At 39.7% G+C, this 24,653-nt stretch overlaps 1 protein-coding gene, 1 long non-coding RNA gene and 1 other non-coding gene across 3 annotated transcripts; 1 reads left to right on the top strand and 2 right to left on the bottom strand.

The window, feature by feature from the left end:
- Nucleotides 1–1,530: 1,530 nt before the first annotated feature.
- On the bottom strand, nucleotides 1,531–16,959 carry LOC138026400 (matrix metalloproteinase-16-like). Its single transcript, XM_068873744.1, has 8 exons — nucleotides 16,655–16,959; nucleotides 14,130–14,366; nucleotides 12,955–13,204; nucleotides 8,056–8,274; nucleotides 5,926–6,099; nucleotides 5,010–5,322; nucleotides 2,548–2,756; nucleotides 1,531–1,849 (listed from the first exon to the last, which is right to left on the bottom strand). The coding sequence occupies exons 1-8, from the start codon at nucleotides 16,799–16,801 to the stop codon at nucleotides 1,686–1,688; spliced, it is 1,713 nt and encodes a 570-aa protein (XP_068729845.1). The 5' UTR covers nucleotides 16,802–16,959; the 3' UTR covers nucleotides 1,531–1,685.
- Trnar-ucu (transfer RNA arginine (anticodon UCU)) lies at nucleotides 3,182–3,254 on the top strand. Its single transcript has one exon. It is a non-coding gene; the product is annotated as a tRNA-Arg (tRNA).
- Nucleotides 16,960–19,950: 2,991 nt separating the features above from the next.
- On the bottom strand, nucleotides 19,951–23,394 carry LOC138026406 (uncharacterized). Its single transcript, XR_011127254.1, has 2 exons — nucleotides 23,210–23,394; nucleotides 19,951–20,296 (listed from the first exon to the last, which is right to left on the bottom strand). It is a non-coding gene; the product is annotated as an uncharacterized lncRNA (long non-coding RNA).
- Between the last annotated feature and the right edge of the window lie 1,259 nt (nucleotides 23,395–24,653).

Here is a 24,653-nt window from a genome sequence, read left to right as displayed (position 1 = left end):
AATCAAAAACGTGAAAATATTATTAGAAAAAAAGTCTTAAACAGCCAAATACAAAAATAAATCAAACACAAAAACACATATTACTCTATTTTGTTTTATACACAAACCAAAGCAAACGAATGAAGCGGCCGATCTCCGGTCAGTATTCCATAGAAATATCACCCTTTTAACCTGACATTCCTAAAAAAGCTTTAGTATTCTGGTAGTATTGCTGTGCTCATTGTTGAGGCCCCATTAGGAGAGGGAGCAGGGGGATCTAAGTATCCCGTATTCCATTAATTTTTGGCCTAAATATCCTCTATCCCGTTAATTCCTGTGGTTTGTATCTCTATAAAGCCAGTTCGGTATCCCGTTAATTTTCCCCCCAAATATCCCGTATCCTGATAACCCCTAATAGGCCTCGTTGTTTCCATTTGCAAATTTAGTACCAGTAATAATAAGAGAAAACCTCTTTCTGTTTTTACAACAAATAACTTCTAGTCAAATTACAGATTTATCTTTCTGGTAATCTCTCCCCATTTTCCCCAGTTTACCCGCAGTTGCAATTCTCTGTAACTGGACAATTTGTGTTAACTGTTTGTGCATCCCACGGATACGCCCTTATAGGTGTCTTGTTATTGATTTACTATCAACCCGATCGTTTGTGGCCCTGGTATTGCCGCTGTACGGTAGCTTTCAGAACCTGCCCACGACAGGCAGTAACCGAGAAAGAGAGATATATTTTTGGCCCTAAGCCGAATGTAAAAGATTACTTTCTTTACTGGTATCTCACACCCTCTTTTGCGGTCAAAAGAACCGTTGGATTTTCTAAGCAAACTGAAGCTAGAAATTGACCCGTCATTACCTGCTCAGTTTTTTTTTCAGCGAACAAATTGCAGAATGAGGAACCTATCCACCCTTGTTAATGTGGGGCCATTTTGCCTTCAGTTCTGTGAATACTCCTCAGATTAGAGCCGAGATTTACGACGGAACTATGTTTAAGCAGGTTTATCCAGGTTTAGTCCTTGGACTTAACAGTCAAACAGCCACTTAAAAGACAGAAGGGAATCTGCAAATATCCTCTCAGTTTAGTTATTTGGACACTATTTGCTTCGATTTACTCTGCCGAATAGGGCATACTTGTCCCTCGAAATCCACTCTGTGGAAAGCCTCTTTAGAGAGGGTGTTTTAATTTGAAGCAGAAGCTCATAACCTTGAAGCGTTTAACTCTGATTCAGAGCTGGGGTTTTCTAGTTTAAATATTTCCCTATTTGAACGTAATATTTAGGCATAAAATTTGTGTTCTAAAATCCCCAGCTTTGTTTCAAGGAAAAGATTTGCGAGTTACACGTTTCAAAGTCATGTGCTTCTGGCTAAAGGGCTAAGGATAATTTATGGGGAAGGCTGCTGTCTGTTACTCCCACGATTAGGGGGAGGGGAGGAGTGGGTAGGGCAGTCTGGTTCATTTATTGTTCAATTGTGGAGGATCTGAATAATTGGTACTTAAGTGCAGAAGCGTAGTCCAAGTTAAAAAATAACAGAAAGAAGCCCTTTCGGTCACTGGTGGCAATTTAATATGCAAACTGTTTCATTTGTGTCAGTCAGTTTTCGCAATTGATTCCCTGCTCTCTTATAGCTTAGGATCCATCGTTATAGAGTACTGAGTCATACGCAAGGTAAGCACTGTCCACCGGTTAGTCATACTTTCATGCGGAGGTACATTTCATCCATATGGGTGTGATGCTGCGAGGATATCCAGTAGCAAGTTTAAGCGGGCCGTCATCCAACTTCCAGTAATCTTTATTTTTGAAGAAATAAGTCCTTTTGTTTCCATACCAAGACATAGCAGAGTCTATGGAGAATCGCAGATCTAAAACGTAATGAAAACGACAACTTCACCAGAATATTACTTGTGACTTCAGTCAGGGTGATACCAGTTAATGTCTAAAAGAAAAGTGCATTCTTGGGTTCAGTTTGTTTGCTTTCGGTTGTCTTTTCTTATTGGCTACTCCGGCTTCCATACTTTTATGTTGATTTATTATACATGATCAACTCAATTCAGTTCAATTAGATTAAAACAAATCGTTTTAAGCACATGTAAATGTTGTTTTTATTTCATACGGGCTCCTGGCTGGGATTAATACTCGTCTTTACCCTCGGTTCGCAGCCTGTGCTGGGCAAGAACCTAGACGCCTGGCGTCGGATCCCCACCCCCTTCCTCCCCCCTCCCCCCTTCCCCTGTAGAACACCCTAGAAATGGTCTCCTGTGACTGAGCTGCCCACAATGATGATCGTCCTGGACAACTAATTCCCAAATTTAAAAAAAACAGGGTTGACGGGGAGAACTTGCTAACCAGGACAAAGTACACCTTGCAAAAGAAGAACATGACAAATAAAATTAATGCCGTACCTTCACATTTCAAGGCCATGAGTTGAAAACAACACGAAAGGCCATAAGTCACGATCTCTCGTTTGGAGAAAGACAATTAATTCAATGTGATATATTTTTCTCTCTAATCCTACTATGTAACTAATTCTGCTCAGAATGAGCATGGATAGCTGACTTACCCCAGACTGAAATGTCCCTTGGGTAGCCTGCGTCTACTAAGCCGGAATCCTCATTGTATCGCCAATACTTCTGCCCTTTGAAGAAATATGTCCGCCTATTTCCTTCCCAAATAAAAGCTGCATCCGGATAATTCAGTTCTGGTGGCAAACCGATTTCAGATATGTCGTTGGCACCTCTTTCTAGTCTGTCGTCGAAGTACTTCCAGTATCTGAAAATATTAACTTAACACTAAAAACAAGTACGTGTGTCTACTACAAAAGCTAATTAGCATAACCTTAATGTTTATGGAGAATATCTGTTGGAGGAAGTGAATTTGTTAAGAATTGTACGGACAATTGCTAATATGATGTACAGCGCTGTTCATTTCGTGTTAATTAAGACCGGCGCACGCTAGAACTATCAGCTTAGCAAAGTTTCATTCGTGACAGTTGGCCTAAGCAAGTTCCCCAAGTGAGCGGTGGTGTTTTCATCGCTTTCGTCACGCAGTAGTAGTATCGGCTACTTCAGACCCATTTTGACAAGTAAAGTCCATATATACATACACACGCTACTTAGGACAACACGCACTTGTACTTAGTACTTGGCTTGGGCCGAGCCGATTTGTCCTCAAACTCCCACGGCCTGCTCCCGTCTGGCCTTGTAGCTCAGTCGGTAGAGCAACGGTGATCTAATCCGGAGGTCGTGGGTTCGATTCCCACCGGGGTCAGAAATTTTTCCCTGTCCTTGGGTGTTGCATAAGAAGTTGATGCAGTGGATCAGCGAAGGTTCTTCATCCATCACATGCACACAGTAGCGATGGCCTTATTTGAGTTCTTTCCATATATTTGTTCAGAACGTTTAATGCATCCTCTCTTCCCGTCTCGTGCAAATGACAGTTAATCGCACAAATTAACAAATAAAGCGAATTGGGCGGATAACGCTCTCCATTTTGCTTGGCCGCTTCACAAACGAATTTGCTCAACCAAAAGTTTAGAGTATTTTGGCGACATGTGCTCTACTGAAATGGTCAGGTCTTAATCCCATCTTCTTTGCATTTGACACCAGTCACTCCAACAACTTCTGACATTGCACTTTTATTTTGCCTTCGCTGCTGCCATTCGTCGAAGACTTTTCTACTCATTTAGAGTTGCATCGTATTTACTCCTTGGAGAGCGAAACCGACCAGCCATGTTTCTACTACAAAAGCTTTATGAAAATGAATTGCTAAATTCAATGCTAAATATTTTCAATCTCCTATGGGACAACTCCACGCCCACGTGATTAACATGACAATCACAGTCTGTTTCATTTCACAATTCGAGTCCGACCTTTAAGGTGGGGCAGACGCGAAGGGTCATGTTGCAGGGACGTGTTGCAGAGACATGTCGCAGCGACAAAAAACTTGTGTAGTGCACTGTGAGACGATATGTAGCAGGGAAGTGTAGCGGGGACAAAACCACAACATTTGCACACACATGAAAATGTTGCAGGTACATGTTTCAGTAATATGTTGCAGCGACATGTCCCCTCGTGTGAACTGATACATTAACCGTGCAACACCATTTTGGGCATTTTGTCCCCGAGATGTGTCTCATGAAGTTCAGTTTGTTGAAGTGGCCCGCTCGAATTTTATCTATAGTACTTACATATCAGTCATTTTTTAACTTTTTGTTAAAATCCCGTAGAAAAGGGCTTACAACCGTCGAGCTTGAGTCTTGGTTTCTACCCAGATTTCCTGCCTCTTTTTTCCCCTGCGGGGTTTTTTGGGGCAGGTTTTTTTTCTGGTCACCGCCTGACTTATTGTTTTCCTTCGTTATGTACAGAGCACCTGCCGCGGTGTTAGTGCCACGTAATGTCTTAGTATGAACTCCCCAGCGTAACTGCCAGCTTAACTGGCACTGAGCCTGTGTGCTCAAACGAGGATTTTATCAATGTTGGAACTGTAGTCTCGTAGCTATTGAGCTTATGGACAGAAGGCCTATGCATGCATGCTTAATGAGCTTTGCTGTTTGAATTATTTTGTTTTTTTGGCAGAGTTACAATTCCTCAGCCTAAATGGCACTAAGCCTGTGTGCTTAATTGAGGATATGAGTGCAGCTGATGATAACACGCAGAGCTGAAGCTGAACTTTCTAAGCCAACTTCCCAGCAGAAGGTGTTATACATTACTAGGAGCAGTTACGAAGAAGTCCTTACATGTAGTACTCTGATCAGTTCTATTGTATTTAAGGATAACAGCTTATTCCTGGAACATTCTCAGTCCTGGAGAAACCCACAGAATATTTGTAAATTATATTTATTACTCTAGAGTGATTAGTGTTTGGGATTGGAGTGTATAGTACGTTAGGTTGGTTCTCGGCAGTCCCTTACAAATTAAAGTTATTTGCCTTACTGTAAGTGTTTTTGCTGTTGTGTAGTGGGGATAAAATGTGGCGTTTTCCATATTCTTGGAAAACGTTTCTAAGAATAAAACATGTACTCACTGGTTTCCTTTGAAAAAAACTGTACGCCCGTGCCAGTTGGTGTAAGCACTGTCTATCGGTGAAATGAGTTCTCTCCATTTTGATTTAATCAAAGTCGGACCACTCTCCACACCAAGTCTTTCCCCTAGCACCCAGAAATAATGTCCGCTAAACACGTATGTCTTCCTGTCAAGTCCCATCACAAATGCGTCAAACTTTTCAACCAGACAAACGTCAAGAACCGGCGGCTGAGTGGGTGGGAAGCTCTTGATCTTTAGAGTCGTGACCACTGTAGTCAGCTTCGTTGTTGTATCCGGTTGCCTTGTGGAGGTCTCTGTGGTAGTTAAGATGATAAGATAACTTTATTTAAAGTGGTGAACAACACTTAACAAAAATGCTACTTTACAGGATGCCCACTAAAAAAATAAAGATTTACCCTTAAAAAATATTAATAACAGTAATTCATATTTAAAACTATATACTACACTCACTACTTATATAACAAAAGCTCGCAATCGTTAAACCTGATTAAACCATAGTTAATAGATGTAGGCTGGTTATGAAACTCGACAAGTTTCTTTGTTTCATGTTTTTGTTCGCTTTTTTGGCCTTGACCCTGCACAAAACCCGACAAAAACACACTTTTTTCGGCAGGATAACCAATCAAAAGCTTCGACTAATTTATTCGAAATTAACTTGCGAACCAAAAACAAAAGATTGTGCAGGGTCACCGTCGGTTCAACATCTAATTGCGACTGTATTGTTCCTGCTTTTGAAATTCCCAGTGTTTCATAACCAGCCCCTAGATTAACTTTGATTAAACAAACTTAAAACTCTAAAATAGGTTTCTTAAAACTATTTTACGTATTTCGTGTTCACATTGTCTTATGCCAGCCGTTGCGCGCACATTATCATAAAGAGAATTTCACTCCCTCACCTCTTTTTGGTTGCGTTGTTGGGGCCTTTGTGGTGGTTTCTTTTGTGGTTGTTTCCGGCTGCGTTGTTGGGGCCTCTGTGGTGGTTTCTTTTGTGGTTGTTTTCGGCTGCGTTGTTGGGGCCTCTGTGGTGGTAGCGTAGGGTGTTGTTGGTGGGGGTAAAGTTTCTGGTATGCCTGGAAAGGAAAATGGAAGCCTGTACTCGCTAATGGAACAACCATGCTAGCTAGACTAATAAGCTATCTAAACCAGTACAACATAAAAATTGTTTTTCATAATCAGTGATGTCTGGTTTTTTTTAATGCACACCAGAAGGATAGAGATATTCTTACTCTGTGGAAGAACAATGAGATGCATCTCAAGGAGTCAATTCAGAGACATACCATACAACAAATGAATGAAGGGGGTAGTTTCTACAGAAACTGTAGTGCTGCGTCGGTGGGGAAGTAATAAACAAAAATTTGATTTTATGAACAGAGTTAATAATGTAAATTGAAGGCCATACAGAGATTCTAAAAGGTGTCGTTTCGAGCGTTAGCCCTTCGTCAGAGCGAATCGAGGTATTATGGGTTGTGTGTAGTTTTGATATATAATAGAGTAGGAGTTACGCTATTGGTGGTAACATGGCAACGTGAAAGATAGGAATACATTAGTTAAATGAAAAGCGTTCGCTAATACCGTGGGGATTAAGGGTGCCGATTAGGAAGATGAATTTTTGTTCCAGATTCTTGCGGCTTTCCGTCGTACCTTGATCTAGGTACGACGGCAACTATCACAAACAAATTAATGGTGTAGCGATGGGCACAAGATGGCACCTAGCTATGCCAATCTTTTTGTAGGATATGTTGAACACAAATTTTTTAATCAGTACGACTGCCCCAAACGTGAACTATACGGCCGCTACATCGACGACTGCATCGGCGCTATTTCATCCAGCAGAGAAGAACTCGATCAATTTATAACATCCGTCAATTCTTTTCATCTGGCTCTTAAATATACCTGGGAAATTTCCGAAACTTCATTGGCTTTCCTAGTATTACTGGTTACGTGCTATGTACCAGTGTGCACTACAAATCTACAGATTCTCAAAGTTATTTGCTGTATTCATCATCACATCCATCAAATGTCAAGAACTCCATTCCTTATTCTCAATTTCTTAGACTTCGACGTCTATGTAGTGATGACTCCGATTTTTCCAGCAAATCAGAGGAGATGTGCCAGTTCTTCGAAAAACGTGTCTATCCTGTCTCTGTGATCAAAGCGGGCTATCATCGCGCCCAACAATTTGATCGACAGTCAGCATTACAAACGTCACAGAAAGATAAGAATGACAGAATTCCATTCACCCTCACTTTCCATCCTCATAATCACGCAGTCAAAAGTATCGTTCTTAATAACTTTAAATTACTCCAAAATGATCCCGACACTGGCAGAATCTTTTCGCAACCTCCACCTATTTCATTCAAACGCGACAAAAACGTACGCAACTTTTTAGTTAGAAGCGCGCTCAACTGGCTAACGAGCAACCCGGCACTTTCAAATGCGCACGCTCACGATGCAAAACTTGCCCTTTCACTCTTAACACTAGCAAAATATCGGGATCTAAGCGATCTGTTAAGATCACCGATCGTTTCACATGTACCTCCGCAAATGTCATTTATTGCATAACCTGTACGTTATGCAATAAATTATACATTGGCGAGACAGGTAGACGACTAGGCGACCGATTCCGAATGACAAGAATGACAAGGATGCATCTACGCCAGTCGCTCGTCATTTTAATCTCCCTAACCACTCCAAAAAACACATGGCTATCTGCGGCCTTTCCCTACATCAAGGTACGACGGAAAGCCGCAAGAATCTGGAACAAAAATTCACCTTCCAAATCGGCACCCTTAATCCCCACGGTATTAACGAACGCTTTTCATTTAACTAATGTATTCCTATTTTTCACGTTGCCATGTTACCACCAATAGCATAACTCCTCCTCCAATATAAAAACTACATACAACCCACAATTCCTCGATTCGCTCTGACAAAGGGCTAACGCTCGAAACGTCTCCTTTTAGAATCTCTGCACGGTGGTCAATTTACATTATCAACTCCGTTGATAAAACCAAATTTTTGCATACCATACAACGCCTGTATTCCTTGAATATCATCGCTAGTAAGATCTATATTCTCGAAAAATCCCTTGTACCACGGATACATGACAGATTCGCGAACGTTGGAATGCTCCAGGCCCAAACTATGTCCAAACTCGTGAAGTGCTACCCAATCCAAGTTAATGCCTTCATTTGTTCCAGTCGTGAATTGCTCATCATCGTCAAAATGGGCATCACCCGATAAACCTGAAACAAAGGGAAAGCAGAAGCCCATGACTAGGGGCAGTCAACTTCATTGTATTTGTGCAACAGCGTTTTTGCTGACCCAATTATTTTTAGATTGATTTTGCCGCGAAACCAGACCTTTCCAGCTAATCACAAAGGATTGTTTGAGAGATTATTACCCGTGGGATTGAGAATGGTCTCTCGTGAAAGCCAACTCTTCTTTAAGAAATCGTCTAAGAATAGCTTGATCTGTGAAGATGCCGTTACAAAGATCTATTATTATTATTCATTCAAAATATTTCCCCGTTTCTAATTGGTTAAAACCACACGCATAATTCACCATAACCAGCTGCTGTTCACCAAATTTGGAAAGAAACTTCGTCATATTGAATCAATGACGTCAAAAGTGCAGGCCGCTGCAGATTATTGAACCGTCGACCGAAAAAAAGCTGGAGACCAGATTGTGTGAGTAGGTTTAGAAGTTCGAGCGAAGAAAATATTTTGAATGAATAATAAAGCAATTATTGAATTCGGCTTTCGTAAAATATGAAGAATTCTGCAGATCTCGGAGGATGTTATCCACCTCGGCCTTCGGCCTTGGTGGATAACACCCTCCTCAACCTGCAGCATTCTTCATATTCTACGAAGCCTCATTCAATAATTGCTAATTATCCAACTGTATTAATTATTGGACAAAAAAAGCACGAAACGAGTACAAAAATTCTACGATATTGTACAGTTAGTTATTTGTACACTTGGTTATTGTGCAGTAGAGAACCGGTTTGACTAGTTTGGTCGTTGTTTGTATTTTGACTCGCCCTAGCGGGCTCGTCAAAATACAGCACAACTCGTAACTGAATACTCAGCGATACTACCCACCAAAACATCTAATAAGATATTTGTATTGCAGTCGTAGGTTCCTGGTTATGGCCCCTGGGAGAGAGCCATTACAACAGAGATGAAGGCTGTGGTTTCCCTGTGGTTCAGCAAGATGGAAAGGAAAGGAAAGGAACTTTATTTAAGTGTCTAGTCGTTTTAGCGCTGAAACACTAATAGGGGACACTGTAAATCGAAATTAACAATTAACACAAATCAAGTCAAATGTTGGTTTTTGAGGAGAGGGGAAACCGGAGTACCCGGAGAAAACCTCTCGGTGGAGAGTAGAGAACCAACAAACTTAACCCACATATGACGCTGAGGCTGGGAATCGAACCCGGGCCACATTGGTGGGAGGCGAGTGCTCTCACCACTGCGCCAGCCCTGGATTTACGTTAAATCTCGCCGCTGATCAACAACTGGATTCGTGTTCGGTGATTCCGGATTCAAATCCATAGCCAACCGGTTTACGCATTCCAGTTCGGTTTATTAATGCTGTTATGTTTATTTGAATGAGTTCTTCATATGCAAGGCACCGCAAGCTTTATTCTTTAAATACCAGTTAAGGTTCCCTACTCAGTTTTACCTTTACCTACGTCGCCTACCAACTCTTATAAGCGCTAAAAAAAATAGCACCTTAATATCAGTAACGAGTTCGATGTGCGCCTTCTATGCTGAAAGCCGGCGGTGATCTCCAATTCATAATACATATATGTTACAGTTAAATTTAAATTCAGGTTAATTTAATTTCAACCTACAATCTCGGACAAAACTGTTGAGACAGTGACACAATTTCACCTCCATTTTGACACACCCCTACTTACTCCCCCCTTCCCACTCCCCCTCCCCCTCAGTCAATGTTGCTGAGTATTGCCATATGTTCTACAGTATAGTTCCGACCAAGATAAGGCAACATTGAGTTTGGGGGGGAGGGGAAAGGGCGGCTTTTAAGCTGAACGTTTGGATAAGTGGCTGGAGTACCCGGCAAAAAGGATACTTTGTCTCAACAGGTTTTGTCCGAGATTGTAGGTCATTTTATTTTAAACTAGGTTGAAATTGATAGTATGAAACATCAACAAAAGCCCATCAATTATTAGCAAGTACGTGTACTAGTAGAATTCGGAATTGTTTAGCGGACGAACTAGATTTGAGCTCATCGACCTTAGCTTCCTTTAAATCGGTTATTTTTAATTATTATAAGTCCGCGTTAGCTGTTTCCTATAACTGTGATGACCCACGTTCGTTCAAGTCTATCTGTTTAAAATGCAATAGTGCTCGTCCCTTGTTCCGTCCAATAACTTGTTGTATGTAGTTGTATTTTTTTCTGTATTGCTGCATTTTTTAACATTCCTTGTTTTTATTCAGTTCGTATTAGTATCCGGGCCCGCTGTAATTGGCCACAGCTGTTGCGGTGTCCCTGCCAATGTTCTTTTGTATACGTAATCGTTTTGTTTGTTTATTTGGCGAAGCTAATAAAATAAAAATAAAATAATAAAATAATATATTAGTAAGTAAATTGGTCCTAGAGGTGAGTGGATGAACTTCGTGTAGCTTAACTTTTTCATGAGTATTTTTTTATAAAACCCCAATGGTTGTCAAGTCTAGGCATGCACTGATTTTATATGGTTAGCATCAAGGTTGGGGTTAGGCATACTGTGCATGATAACAGATTCTACTTTCTTTCTCAGAGCTTTTTAGAAGGACAATTGTTCTTTGATGAATCTCCTTAGGAGAGCAGGGGGCAACAATATTGAATCATCTTCTAAGGAATAAAAGAACTGAAACATACATGATGTATTGTTGATTTTTAATTTCCTTAGTTATTTGCCCTATCTTGTGCTTACTTTGAATTTGTAATAATCAAAAGCAAGTAAAAACAAAACTTTGAAAAGTTAGGAAAAAGGGTTTCATAATCTATTGATCAGAAACCATTTTGTTGGCTCTTGTGAGTGTATTTCTTTTGAATTATCAAATAAGATATTTGGTTTTTTTTTAAATTTTGCTGAGTCTGTTTGTAGTGATAAATCCAAATTTTATGATTATTTTGGCACAGTCCACTTCAAGTTCTACAATTTGAGCAAGTAGGACATTTGGACAAAGGGCCGTTTCCGTTTCCATTTTATTAAATTTCAGCGCCACATAATCCTGAAGTTCAAACTTTTCTTTTTCTTCTTCTTTTTCTGATGTATGATAATTGCAAAAGGCAGACTGCTGGCTGTCTACAAATAGCACTGATAAGAAGCATTTAAGCCGCGCTAAGCACCCACTTCAAATGGTGCTGATAAACAGCATTTACATCTCTGTGATTTAGGGTTAGTCTGCAGTTCGCGTCTGCAGTTTGCAAGTTTCATTCACCGCTGTCCTTTAATGTCTGGCTCATCCACTTTTTCAAATTATTGACCAATCCTCTGCTCTGTATTTGATGTAGCTGTGACTCATTTGTGGCTTTTTCCTTTCTTTTCTTTTCTCCGAGGGATTCTGAAAACCTCTTCATACGGCGTTTTGGCAATTGTTTCGGGGGTAGAAGTGGAATAATTGGATCTCAGTCATTTATTATTCCTTCCATTTTTTCCAGAGTTTATTATTGAATTTTGTTTCGATATTCCTTTTTGGGTGATTCGTAATTCTTTAACGGAACCGTAAAATTCTTTATTTCAAATGTTCGAGCACTAAATATACCTTATTTATGTTCTTTTTTAATGCATTATCCATTATTCATTATTCATTATTCCGCTTCCACCCCCGAAATTGTTCTGTGAATGGTTATGCTTTTTTTACAAGCGGTTTCTCCAAGTTGATGGAGACGAGTTCTTTTCTTTGATTAAACTGCAAAGGTTATCTTTTGTTGTTCTATTTGCCCGTGCCACCATCTTTTTTTCACTGTGGGAACGCTGTGTTTGCGGCGAAAATCTGTTTGTTATCATGACTAGAAATGATGTCTTGTTCCTGGTGTATTTTTTCATAGCGACGTAAATAAACTTGGTACAATCTCTGACTATTTGTCCTTCAGAATCAAGAGCTACCTCTTGCACCAATTTTTGCTTTTGTTGCACTGGAGACTCGGAGCGTTTTCATCCTTCTTCAAATAAATTTATCCACACTACTTCTTCATAAAGTTCCATCGGCGGCCTTTTAACTGTGTGGATGAGCTGAAACTTTTCTTAAGTCTCACGTTATGTGATTTACGCATGTGCGAAATGGTGGTTGTCGTGAAGGCTTGGAAATGGCTTAAACCCATTAGTAGAAAAACATGTAGGCGAGTTCAGTTGCTAATTCGATGGCTTAGCGGTTAATGCAGAGAAGAAGTAATCTAAGATGTCCTATGGTGCGAGAGTTCGAATAATTGGAGAGGCATGGTATGTTGTGGTAGCTCAAGGTAAGTGGCACAGTCCGTTTCTACTAGAGACGGTAAGTGGAAGAAGAACGGAAAACAAGGGAAAGGTGGAGAAGGGTGTTTTCTTTTTTATTCCCCCCTAAAAAATTTTTAAATTACATCCCCAAAAAAGGAAAACCCTTTATTTAGACCGTTTAAAAAAACCTAGGTTGAAAAAAATCAACCTAAGTTGAAAAAAATCAACCTAGGTTGAAATTAAATTAACCTGAATTTTAAGTCAACCTGTAACATATACACTATCTTAATTTTGTGCTTGCTAGTGTAAACAGTGCTTGAGCAAATCCCATTTGCACGTTCCGGAACTTGCTGTGCAACTAAAACCTGTCAAAAAGTGCTCTTGCATGAACGCTCTAAGCATTTTTCTTTATACCTACCCTCAGCGTTTCTCTTTAGTTTTTTGTTGCATAGGAGAATTTTTACGATAGGCTCACCTCTGTTGTTGTGAGGGTAGTACGCATGCGCAAGAGTTCCGCCTTGACCATCAAATGGGTATGGATCACCATGATATCTTCTATCAAATGAAATTAATATATCGACGTCATCATTAGGCAGTGACCGGTCTGCTTCTCGTATGGTCAAGGGGCTGACTTCCTCCCACTTTTTTATCATTTTTCTGATAACATCTCTTTGAACGTTCTCTGGAAGATCCGATGTACTGGACACGAATCGGTAGGTCAAACTCTAAATAGGTTAGAGATACAAATATCATTTATTATCTTTGTACCATTCATACGTCGATATGGGGGCGAATTTCTCGTCCACCGTTCGAAAGGAGCAGCACCAACTTTGCCTTAGTTTCACTTTAAACAAGCAAGTCATTAAGAGGTGGTGTGACAAATGTAAAATTGTTTTAAATGGATCTGCTTGATTTAGCCAATTTTTGCCGTAAAACCGTAAATGACACAAAAAAAATAAGGAAGGCGTCCAATTCTGTCCTTTTTTCGTTAAAAACTAATAAGCATACAAGAGGACTTGACGACAACTCTAGTCAATCAGACCAACTGCTGAAACAGTGCTATCAACAAATCAAAATTCTTTGCAAAAATGTCTAGCTTGTTCAAAGCACTAAAAATTCAATTGTCCCACAGTATTTAAGGTCAATCACAAAGCGGTGTACGAATCGCGATCGACAGTTAATTGAAAAACCACTCCATCACGAACTCTGCAATCTGATTTCCTCAAGTCTTTAACAGTAACGAAGGGTGTTAGAAAAACTTGAACATGTTAAAACCAAAAGAAGTACGCATATTAATTAACACAAGGAAATAGCCGATTGTTGTTGCAAGAAAATGTGCGTAATAGAAAGAAGAGCTAACGCAATGAGGCGAAGGTTGATTTAATTACATAAGTTTTAAAAATCTTTTGTTTGCCTCTTCAAAAGTATTGCATTTGAATTTGCCGGATCATTAACAAAATTGTTGTGCTGTGTTATTTTTGACGTTGTCCTTCGTTAGCTTGGAATAAAGTACTAGACACTTTGGTGTTAAGCAATACTCTACAATCGGAGTAAATTTCAGCTCTCAGAAGATAACTTTGGACATTGATGTGGATGCTGTTAATTTATCTGTCTTTTACGTCATTTAAGAAGGAAGGAAATCTAGCCTACCGTTTTCCTCCAATAAGATCCTTGTAAAGTAAAACGTTTTTTCCTCCTGGATGCACCACAACGCAATGTGATGTTCGTGGGCACTCCACATCGAGGAATTAGAAACAACCTTCTGGTGGCGTCATCCAGCACTCCCGTTTCCTTAATGCCTGCTATGCACTGCAGCGTACGTAGCTGATCAGCCATATCATCAAATGTACTTCCAGGTTCCTTGTACCTGTACTTTACCAGCCATTTCTTAAGATGTAAAATGACCAGGAAATAACATCAGCTAATAAAATAACTGTAGTGTACTGTATAGGGAGCTTTCAAATAATCAGCGAGTCTTTAGTATAGAAGCTACCAGTCAGCGGAAAAAATGTACGGTGGGGGTAATTTTGGGTCCGCGTTTCTTCGCTCAGATCCATTCTGACCAGTAACTTAGGCCATTCTTGGGCAATTTGTGTAAATTTGGTTTATGATTTAGCGTGCGCACGCACAGTTATGATGAACGCGTGAAGGAGTGGAAGACATAGGATTCAATCTCTAGCCTCCATAATCCTTAACAAAACTGATGAGAGGTTTTTATTTCTCTTGCCCGACTAAAGAAAGCTATTTTCAAAAAGTGAATTCTATCATAAGGGCTTTGCTTCCCTCTCCCAAAGAAGAGGTAAGACAAGGATTCGCTCTGACGAAGGGCTAACGCTCGAAACGTCAGCTCTTAGAATCTCTGTACGGTGACCAATTTACATTATCAACTGCGTTGATAAACCAAATTTTTGTGTTATTTGCGCTTCCTCCTGAACAACATTGTGTAGGGTGGGGAATGAAAGGGGGCACTGACAGAAAAAAGGGCATAAGTTAATGGAAAATTAGAAAGTCGTAATTCCTTTTGTCCATCATTGAAGCTACTTGATTGCTCTGCAACTGAATTGTTGTACGAGAGTCCCCAAAAATAGATCTTAGGACTGCAAATGATTCCCATATTGGACCGCAAAAGATATAACATCGCTGCAGACACCGGATGAGCGTAAGAAAACTAAGGAAATCGCAGTTCGTGAAGAAGGGAGATTTCGTTTCTTCTGTTTTCCTTTATTCAAAATGCATCTGAAAGTTATCATTAACATGCATAACCTCACTATTGATGGTCGGCTCCCCTCGAATTCTTTATCACAGTGAATCTGTCCCATGACTGCATGCAATACAAAATCTATACCAAAAGTGAGAACCAATCATGAAAGTGTCATATTAGATTTCAAGGTCTCAAAGTCTGGAACTCAATGGAATTAAGTATGAAATCCTCTCATAAAGAATTCAAAGGAAATATCACTCAAAATTATTAATAAGTTTGTCTCTTTCTGAGCCAGTTATATGTATTTTAAGACAAAATTTGAAATTTTATGTAGTTCCTCTCAATGTCTAGAAAGTGTTTAATTTTGGTTTTTAGTTTGTAGGTGTGGGTGGGTGGTTTATGTTCACGTGCGTGGATGTATTTGTCTTCAGTGTGTTTACGTTTACCTAAGAGGCACGACCCTGTGCCGACTAGTAAACAATTATTTCGAACTATTGAAAACAACTCTCTCTTCGATAAACGCTTGGCTTTTTGTCTTGTATTTCCTTCAGATGAATAACTTCTAGCTCAGGACACGGAGTGTTGTGAGAAAGGGAACCAATTGCGTGTGTGTGTGTGATACGTGTTTTCAGCTGCACTATTCTACGAAACATGAGTGCAGCCCGGACATGAAACGTAAAACTTCCTTTGGCACGGGTTAGTGACCTAAACGTGACACCAGAGGCTTTCATTCGGTTGCTTCATTCGCTGGAATGAAACCAGCGGCTTTCATTCGGTTGCTTCTACTATGATGTCGCGCTAAAAGGATCCAATTTAACTACATTGGTTTCCCGACGAGCCGATGCTTGTCGTAGGTTCATTGACAGCATCCAACCAATAACCCACTTTGTAATATTATAAAACATAACTGTGCTGTGAGGCTGGATAAGCCATATAATCTGCAACATAAAAGTGAGGCGAAAGTGCCATACAACACAATTCGATTTAGGAATTTCGTCACTTATAAATATTCGTAATATGTATTTAGTAATTAATCAAAATTCGATATATTTTATATAAGCATAGTACAAATTGTAATAATTATGTTTATTATATACGCAGCTGTTCTTGACCACAACCTGTAATTCAGTCTTGACTGCGAGAGGTTAAAATAAACAAATCATTCATTCATTCATTCATTCATTCATACTAGGGCGGCTGCTGCTGTGCTCAGAGAAAACTTTAAGGATTCCGTGGTTTTTCCTTAACCGTACTGAATTAAAAAGTAATAAACAGACTGCTTCCAATTTTTTCTTTCTTGTTTTCAATGTCGAATGAACGCAAGTCAAATATTCCGTCGTGTTAGTTTAACCAAACCTTCCTTGGTACCACAAAGATCAAACACTAAAGAGAACGCCATCTGTTCGTGTTGAGCTCATTTCTCTTTAAATCTCAATTTAACAGGACTCAATTTACTCATCACATTTGAACATACCTCCACATCTCGTACAGTGACGTTTGCAATTTCTTCTGGGGTCGGATTCACACTCGTGCCAATAGGTAAAGCGAAACTGTCGTTGGACCATAAGCAAAACATAGAAAATGTCACAAACAAGATAATAGAGCTGTGCTGAGCTTTCATCTTCTCAGTCTTAAAAAAAGAGCAAAATCTCGACCGAGATAATTTCCAAACGGTCAAGCAATACAGCTGCTTGTCACTCCGGTACGAATGGCTAACAGATCAAATGATTTCTGAAAGTGTATAGCTGTGAAATATAAAGCACTTACAAAATTTCGAAATTCACGGAAATATGATGACTATTCAGGGAGCTACGTGAGGTGATGATTTTGATAACATACCAGATTAGATACAGTGTCATGTCCTGTTTCGTCACGGAGCAGACTTTCACAGTCAGGATGCAGATCTTCAAAACCTCTAATTTTGACTTTCAGTGCACAGAGATTGCTTCGTAACGGATGGAAATAAGCTATTACTCGATGATATCATTTTTTACAACGAGGTACATTTTTTAATGGCAGTACATGCCATCAGTACTGACCATTGCAGTCCCTATAACATACACGTTTTAATTCTTAGAGCTTCACTTTAATCACATAAGCCTGCTTGATGTCAAACTCGGTATCTTCCACGCCCTTCCTCAAAAACTGCGTTTAAAGTTATGATGTTCTGCTCATATTATCCAAAGCCGACGTCAACTTGAAAATTTGTGACGGAAAATGAACTACTCATGATCAGGATGTGTATTTCACATGAGTTTTACATATCAAACGTAACAAAAAAATGTTAGCAGTAATGTGTTACGTTTTTTAAACCAATTTATTGAGAAACAATCAGTTCGGAAATTGTATTACGTTATAAATTAAACGAAATACCTTGACCACATTCGTTTGAAAACGCATACATTTTCGATACATTTCGATCAGTGGGTTTTAATAGGCCTTCTGTCCACACGAAAACCTTCGGCGTTTTCATCGAAAACGCATCGATCGAAAGTGGATACAAATGAAAACGCGTGTAAATCAGCATTAGTGTGGACACAGGCGCCCAAGCTCAGTTTGAGGGAAAGCCAACAAAATTATAAGGATTTGTATGGGAATACCGATAAAAGACCTGAGAAGATAATTTTAAGAAAAAGTTCTCAATTAAAAAGTGTATCTTTATTGCCATTGTGGGTCGCTTCTTTCCTGTGTGGTTCTTCGAGGCTGATTATGTAGAATAAACCCCGCTAATTAACAAATGTTTGAAAAGCTGGGGGCGGTTTTGATTGTAACAGGGGAGTGCGGGGCTGATATTTTAATAACCCCCTAGGGGATTATTAAAGTTGATAATCCCCTAGGTGAATATTACAGTAATATTCAAACACCATAAGGTTCTTTGGGATTCTCTCATTGTTCCTAGCCAGCAACTCATTGTCATCCACGACCGTGATATCCCTCTTCGACGCTTTCTTCTTGTTTGCTTTAGTCTCTTTTCAACACTGCCGATTGAGGCTTCTTGATGCTCGTCCGAGTGGTCAAAGCTGAACAACCCTTCTGTCGCCTCCTCAACATTAAACTGAGCGTTTTCGTGGTCCACTTGCCGATTGTTCGAAGATACAAATTTCTCTAACACATGATGATTCCACACATTATTAAGTTATGTAAAGCTGCGTCCTTTCATATCTACAACATAAGGCGGATTAGAAAATACCTCACCATCGATGCCACACATACGCTTGTTCACTCCATTGTCTTCTTTGCAAAGTTCCCACGATACACGTAAGTAAGTTACAACGCATCCAAAATAGTGCTGCCCGGCTCGTATGTTCAACACTTTGTAGTCTTCATATTGCTGTCAAAAGAACTCCCAGTTCGCGACTTTATCTCCTTTGCACACCACAGGAGACGGAACGGGAAAATTTGACGGGCAAACCAACGTAGTTGAGGCTGCTGGTTTCACTTCTGACACCATGTTTCGAACGTAGCCTGTATTGTCTCACGGCTGAGGAGAGGTGTTTGTGTCTCTGTGACTCTGTGTATGTTAAGTTGAATAAGTCCCACTTTCTCTCACGATTTTGCGGAGAGTAGCGCTTTGTTGTTAGCTTCGACGACTTGGAATTGTAGAACTGAACAGAATAAAGAGTAGTCAACACAATACAATGCATACTTGAAAAGGGTGAATGTTAGACATCAAAATTCTTTGACTTGGGCCATTTTAGTTTATTCCTAATGTTAGACATCCAGTTGAATAAATAGACAAATAAATAAAACTAGTACTGGACATTAACCTGAAACTTAGCGACGTTTCGCCTAGAACCACTAGGCTTCTTTATGCACGATCGTTGGTGCAGGCCGAGATGCATGATAGGACACCACGCCAAACAGTGTCCCAAGAGTGAGACAAATGCGTCCATCCGAGCTGTGATGAATCTTACGTCGTGGAAACTAAACAGGCCCTAAAACAACGATTGAACCAGCACCTAAAGCCGAGCTCCAGCGGGATATCTACCAACGACTCCCCGGTATATACCCACACAGAGACCAGTGGACATAACACCCTCCCCACTGATGTTAAGATTCTAGACAAGAAGGCGCGGTGGTTCGAGCGGGGAGTGAAGGAGGCGATCTGGGAGAGAGTCGAGGCCCCTTCTTAAATAGGAGTACTGAGGACTGTCTCACTCTTGGGACACTGTTTTGCGTGTTGTCCCATCATGCATGTCGGCCTGCACCAACGATCGTGCATGAAGAAGCCTAGTGGTTCTAGGCGAAACGACGCTAAGTTTCAGGTTAATGTCCAGTACTAGTTTTATTTATTTGTCTACAGTACATACTTAATTGACCACTCCCCATGCATAGGGGGTTTTCAGGGCCAATGAAACACAATCAACGAAACGACAAAACACAACAACAAAACAACAACCACAACAACTGTTAAGAATCCCAACTATTCTACAATTCCCACCCTGGTCAGAGTTTTTCTCTGTCCTTGTGTGGGCCCATTTCCATTAGTAGGGCTAACTCTCACATGGTTCATGTGGGGTACAACACTAGCACTTCTCATTACACTCTAATAAGTTAAGTCTATTTACAAGATCGCCCGAATAGTTGAACCAGGGACTACCAGGAACAAACTCAATGAGTGGTCAGAGCGGTCTTAAACCTGGTAACTCCGGATCTCAAGGCAAGCATGACTGGGATGCAGCGGAAAGACAGCGGCGACTACAGCTTCACAGATCATGAGGTTTTATTTTCAGTCACTAAGACATTGACAGTTGAAAAGCAACTCTTTCCTAATTTGAGTATAACAATTTATCTGTTATGACAAAAGTCAGAAAATAATTAATTACAAAACATCTTGATTCATTTTTAAAAGAATGCGGCCGTTGGATTTGGGAGCGAAGACGGGATCCCTCAGGTCTCGCGATATTGGAAAACGCTCCACGTTCTTGGCAGCCAAGTATCCGCGCCTGACGTCGTATTTCGGGATAATGGATTCCCGCTTGTCGGAATTCCCGAGGGACCAGCTGTTATCGCTCTTCGATGAATCACTTTGATATCGCACTGGGTTATATAATGCACGGTGATTATGAATTCTTCGATTTAACTCTTCCAGCAGATCCGGCGAGGCCATAAGTCGCTACAAATGCAATCCAAAGAAAAGATATTACTTCTTTTAATAAACTGAATTAAAAGAAATACCTAGTACCCGGCCTTGAGAGTCAAATCAGTTTCGTAAGTTAATGCCTCGAAAAGAAACTTAATTCTGACATATAATGTTAAAAAAAAAAACATCAGACTAACAAAACTTGTGTTTCTCAAGAAATGCAAATCACAAACAGCTTTTCTATGCTTCACTTTACAGAAAGTGTTCATAAAGAAAATGCGGCATTTGTATTGAAGTTAGGCTACTGAATATCCCAGTTTAAGTTTATCACCTCATCTGACCTTGCTAGATCTGGGGCTCTTTCCATTCGACCAAGACTTTTAGTTAAGAATTTCCATGATTTTATACGGCGAATGGAACAGTATTTTCCGTTTGGCCGCTGGAAACCAATCACATCAACGAGAAAGTTGCCCCAAAATGACCCAAACAGCAATTGCGCTCGAGTAGGAATGAACCAGTTCAATGGGGTCGGTCTTCCGGTTGTTCCAGAATTGTTGAACTTTAGGACCACTTCGCGAGGTATACCCAAATTTCGGATTCTATTGTGTCAAGTCTAAAGGCGCTGTTACACTGTGAAATGTTTCGTGCAACTTGTCTCGCAATGTTGCACGAAGCAATTTCACAGTGTAACAGCGCCTTAAAGTGGTACTATGATCAAATTTTTACTATGATCAAATTTTTTGACTGTATCGCATAGAATTCCATGAAAGAACAAAAACGCCATTTACCGTTTGCAAATATCTTCATTAGTTCCGGAGATACTTAAGTTTGAAAAATGGGTAAAATATGCAAATGAGATGACTAATGACGTCATACACTCCACCCAATATTATATTGAGTATATAAATAGAGCTACCTTTGCCAATTTACAGCGCAAACCATTGAAACTTGATAGTCTAATAGTTCTACAGGAAACACACCTATGGCTATAAAAAATTATGTTCCTATGGCAACTCACTCTTTTCCAGTCCCCACCCACTTGATTTCAATATGTTAGTGATTGACAAAAAAAAAAAAAAATATATATATATATATCTCTTAGTGATTTTCAGTTTGAAAAATGTTAAACAAGGCCACAAAGTCGTGCTATCATATTTATATGCTTGCTGGATCATGCATATGAAGTGCTGTTAGCAAATATCAAAATGGAACGCCAAAGGTGGCCAGAAAAGCTCATAATGTGGGGGAGGTCTGGAAACCAGTATGATGACATGGTAACAGAACTGTTAAGCTCATATTGTGGAGAACATTTAGTAGAATCTTACTGCAAAAAATCAAAAATTTCTGATACAAATTGGCTGAGATATCTCTTTTCATCATATTTGAACAAAATTTGGTTGAGTGTATGACGTCATCACTTGGCTAATTTGCATATTTTAAAAACTCGAATATCTCTGGAACGAAAAGAGATATTTGAAAAAAGTAAACAGGATTTTTCTTCTCACGCAGACTTCTTGTTTATGTTTCAAAATGGCTTGGATAGGAAAGATGCGATTTTCGTCATAGTACCACTGTCGTTGTCTCAATGGTTTAGTCTTTTATTTTTGGCTAGGGTAACGAGAGCGGCTATATCATCTGGAAAAAGACAAGTTCTTAGTTTGCATCCGCGTGATGAGACGGCCATGTTTATGTACAGAACAATGGAAAATGGCCCCACAAGTTTTGCATAAAAATAGAGTCAAATTCCCAAAAGACATCTGTTCACCAACATGGCCGCCTTGGCATAAGATGCAAACCATCAATAGTCGGATCAGTTCAGATCAGAGAAAGTCATTAGGGCGGGAAAAAGAAATCACGTGAAAACCCGATATGACTTATATATTTGTTAGTGAAACCAATGATCACTAATTCATTGTTTTTGTCATGATATTGTTGTTCAGTATACATGAAAGCAAGAACGGATGCGAGAAATAGACTTTCATCAGGCACAATTAGAAATCCATACGAGGTATTTTTGTATAGATATATCGAACTTGGAGTCCGGAAAACGTAATAAAAACCTGATGAGTTATTTAATGATCAGATCAGTTCATTTAACATTTTTCTTATCTTATTTACATTCACCATGAGTTTTGAAATTACTTCATTTCTCCAGATTTTTGTTCCCCAACAACCCACAAAATGCGAGTGGTGCAAAAAGACGTCTCAGTGTTGAAACAAAATAATGCCTTTCTGTTGCAATCGGAATGAGTCCGTGACTTCAGGAGGCGAATACCGATTTCTCTTCTTTCCGGCGTTCTCAGTATGATACTTTGGTCTACATAGGATTAAGTTTAAAATCTTTAATTTGATTGATATGTGGTTGGATTTACACACGCACGCAGTTATTTCATACACATCATCTGCTTGACAATTGGCTTTGTTTTTCACCAATATGCGATATGATAGGTATGTCAGACTGGCAGAAGAACCGCCCATATGGTGGAAGGCTGGAGAGATAAAATGTGCTGTGTATAAAAAATCGGAGAGAAGTTTAACCATTTGGCATTTATGACTTGGATTTGGTCATTATTTATCAAGGAACTTAACATCACAACCACAAGATTTCATTTTCATCCTGGAGTTCGTTGCTATCGCTATAAATTTCTGTAATATTACAATGCCCACCCTCAAGTCAGTACTTTTGTTAATTTCCCGATAAATAGCAGTATTCCCTAGCAGGCTAAGTATTCCCTTGAGCGCCCAAAATCCTACGATTGCTTTCTACTAGCCGTGCGACTGTAGCAAGCTCACTACACGTTTGCGTATTCTAACTACTAGTTATTTTATCCATTTAGTAAGTCGCTAATCCCCCTTCAGAAAATAATCTTTATATTACGGGACAAAGGAAAACAAAGAAACTTCAGTGCCGGAGCAGCAAATTCCTTTGTAAAAAAGGCCTCTTACCTCCGTTACATAGTCCAGCCAATCCCGTTTTGATGTCACCAGGGAAGCGCTCTGCGCGCAGCCCACTGCAGCGCACAGCACCATCAGGAAATACGTAACTTTCCTCATGTTTAAGTTCGCAACTGAGTTCGAACTTAATTTTTTATTTCGCCCTTCCAGCAATGCGTCAACTTCGGCTTTGTGCGTGAAAGTAAAGAAGTGTTAAGAAAGTTTATCGGATGAAGCTTTATCAGGACATTGATATGTACCTACTGTGTTTAATTAATACCATTTTGCTTATTACGAGATAACAATCAGTACGTTTGGGTGATAGGAAATAATGTAGTTGGGATGCCAAACAAAGAGAAAATACAAAGAAAAGCCAGGATATTGAGGTTTAACCCTCAGAAATTCTAAACTTTTGGAGTGATTTTGGACAGTTTTGTGTCAAGTACCGACTCGTTCGTATTAGAAAATCAACTAAAAAACTTCTTGGCCGGTTATCTCCAGATCAACCCCCTACAAATAAAGGGCATTTTAGCCACGGAATCTTTTTATTTCGCATTAAAAAATAATAAATAAACTTAAGACACAAGGTCGGGCCGATATTTTCGAGATTACCTAAATGCTATCTCTTGATATATTTTATGTTTATATATTACTCTTGTTTTTGGCCATTTTAACTTGATCAAAAACAATAAGCAATTGTTTATAGCAGTTTGTTTATTCGGTTTTTGGTAAATTGTAGTTGTAATTGACTTTGGATGTCATGCTGTGACGTCATGACCGGGATCGGGATTGGCCGATAAAAGTGTTCGGGATGAAGCGAAAATTTTGCTCGGGATGGTGGGATTGAAGAACGCTATTGGGGACCCTCAACGATTTTTGAGGTAAAGAGAGTCTGCTCGCAGTCTACTTTTTAATAGAGATGTTTCAATCAAATGTTTCAGATATTGATTTCACATGGAATTAAACTGAAGGGATTAACTTGAACATTGGTTTTTCGGTGAGAGAGGAAAACCATGCAGCCCACCCGGAGAAAAAACAAGACGCTCACAACCTACATATGACATCACTCAGAAATCAAATTAGGGTCACACTTAGCCAACCCTGATTGCAAAGTGCTTTCTTGTTGTTCTCTGTTGCCTTTTTGTCTGCTTTGCTGTTGATCTCTTGAAAAGATGGGATGGTTTTATCCCTTTGAATCCCAAGAGTAATCGGTACGTAATTCAATGAAATGGCAGTTGGACAGGTATTGAGAATGAAGCATATTACTGAGAAGCTTAGAGAGGTGTGATCTTGGTATAACTCCAAATTCTCACCACTACTCATCAAAGAAATCGATGGTACTAGTTAGGAGAATGCCTGGGAAGGGGGGGGGGGGACTCCCATATGAAACAGACGGGGATACTCGTCGTCTCGCTTAGGGGTGTAAATTTTGGATTTTGGTCTCGCTTAGGGTGTT

Source organism: Montipora capricornis, chromosome 12, assembly GCF_036669925.1.
Source record: "Montipora capricornis isolate CH-2021 chromosome 12, ASM3666992v2, whole genome shotgun sequence".
NCBI classification, from domain to species: domain Eukaryota; kingdom Metazoa; phylum Cnidaria; class Anthozoa; order Scleractinia; family Acroporidae; genus Montipora; species Montipora capricornis.
The sequence above is the reverse complement of the archived record's forward strand: the minus strand, read 5'-3'. Positions and strand labels throughout refer to the sequence as shown.

Coding starts and splice junctions, on each gene's coding strand:
- LOC138026400 (XM_068873744.1), bottom strand. CDS start 16,801: ATGAAAGCTCAGCACAGCTCTATTATCTTGTTTGTGACATTTTCTATG. Junction 5,323..5,925: donor AACAACGCAACCAAAAAGAG/GTGAGGGAGTGA, acceptor TAACTACCACAG/AGACCTCCACAAGGCAACCG. Junction 2,757..5,009: donor GTTTTTTTCAAAGGAAACCA/GTGAGTACATGT, acceptor TAATATTTTCAG/ATACTGGAAGTACTTCGACG.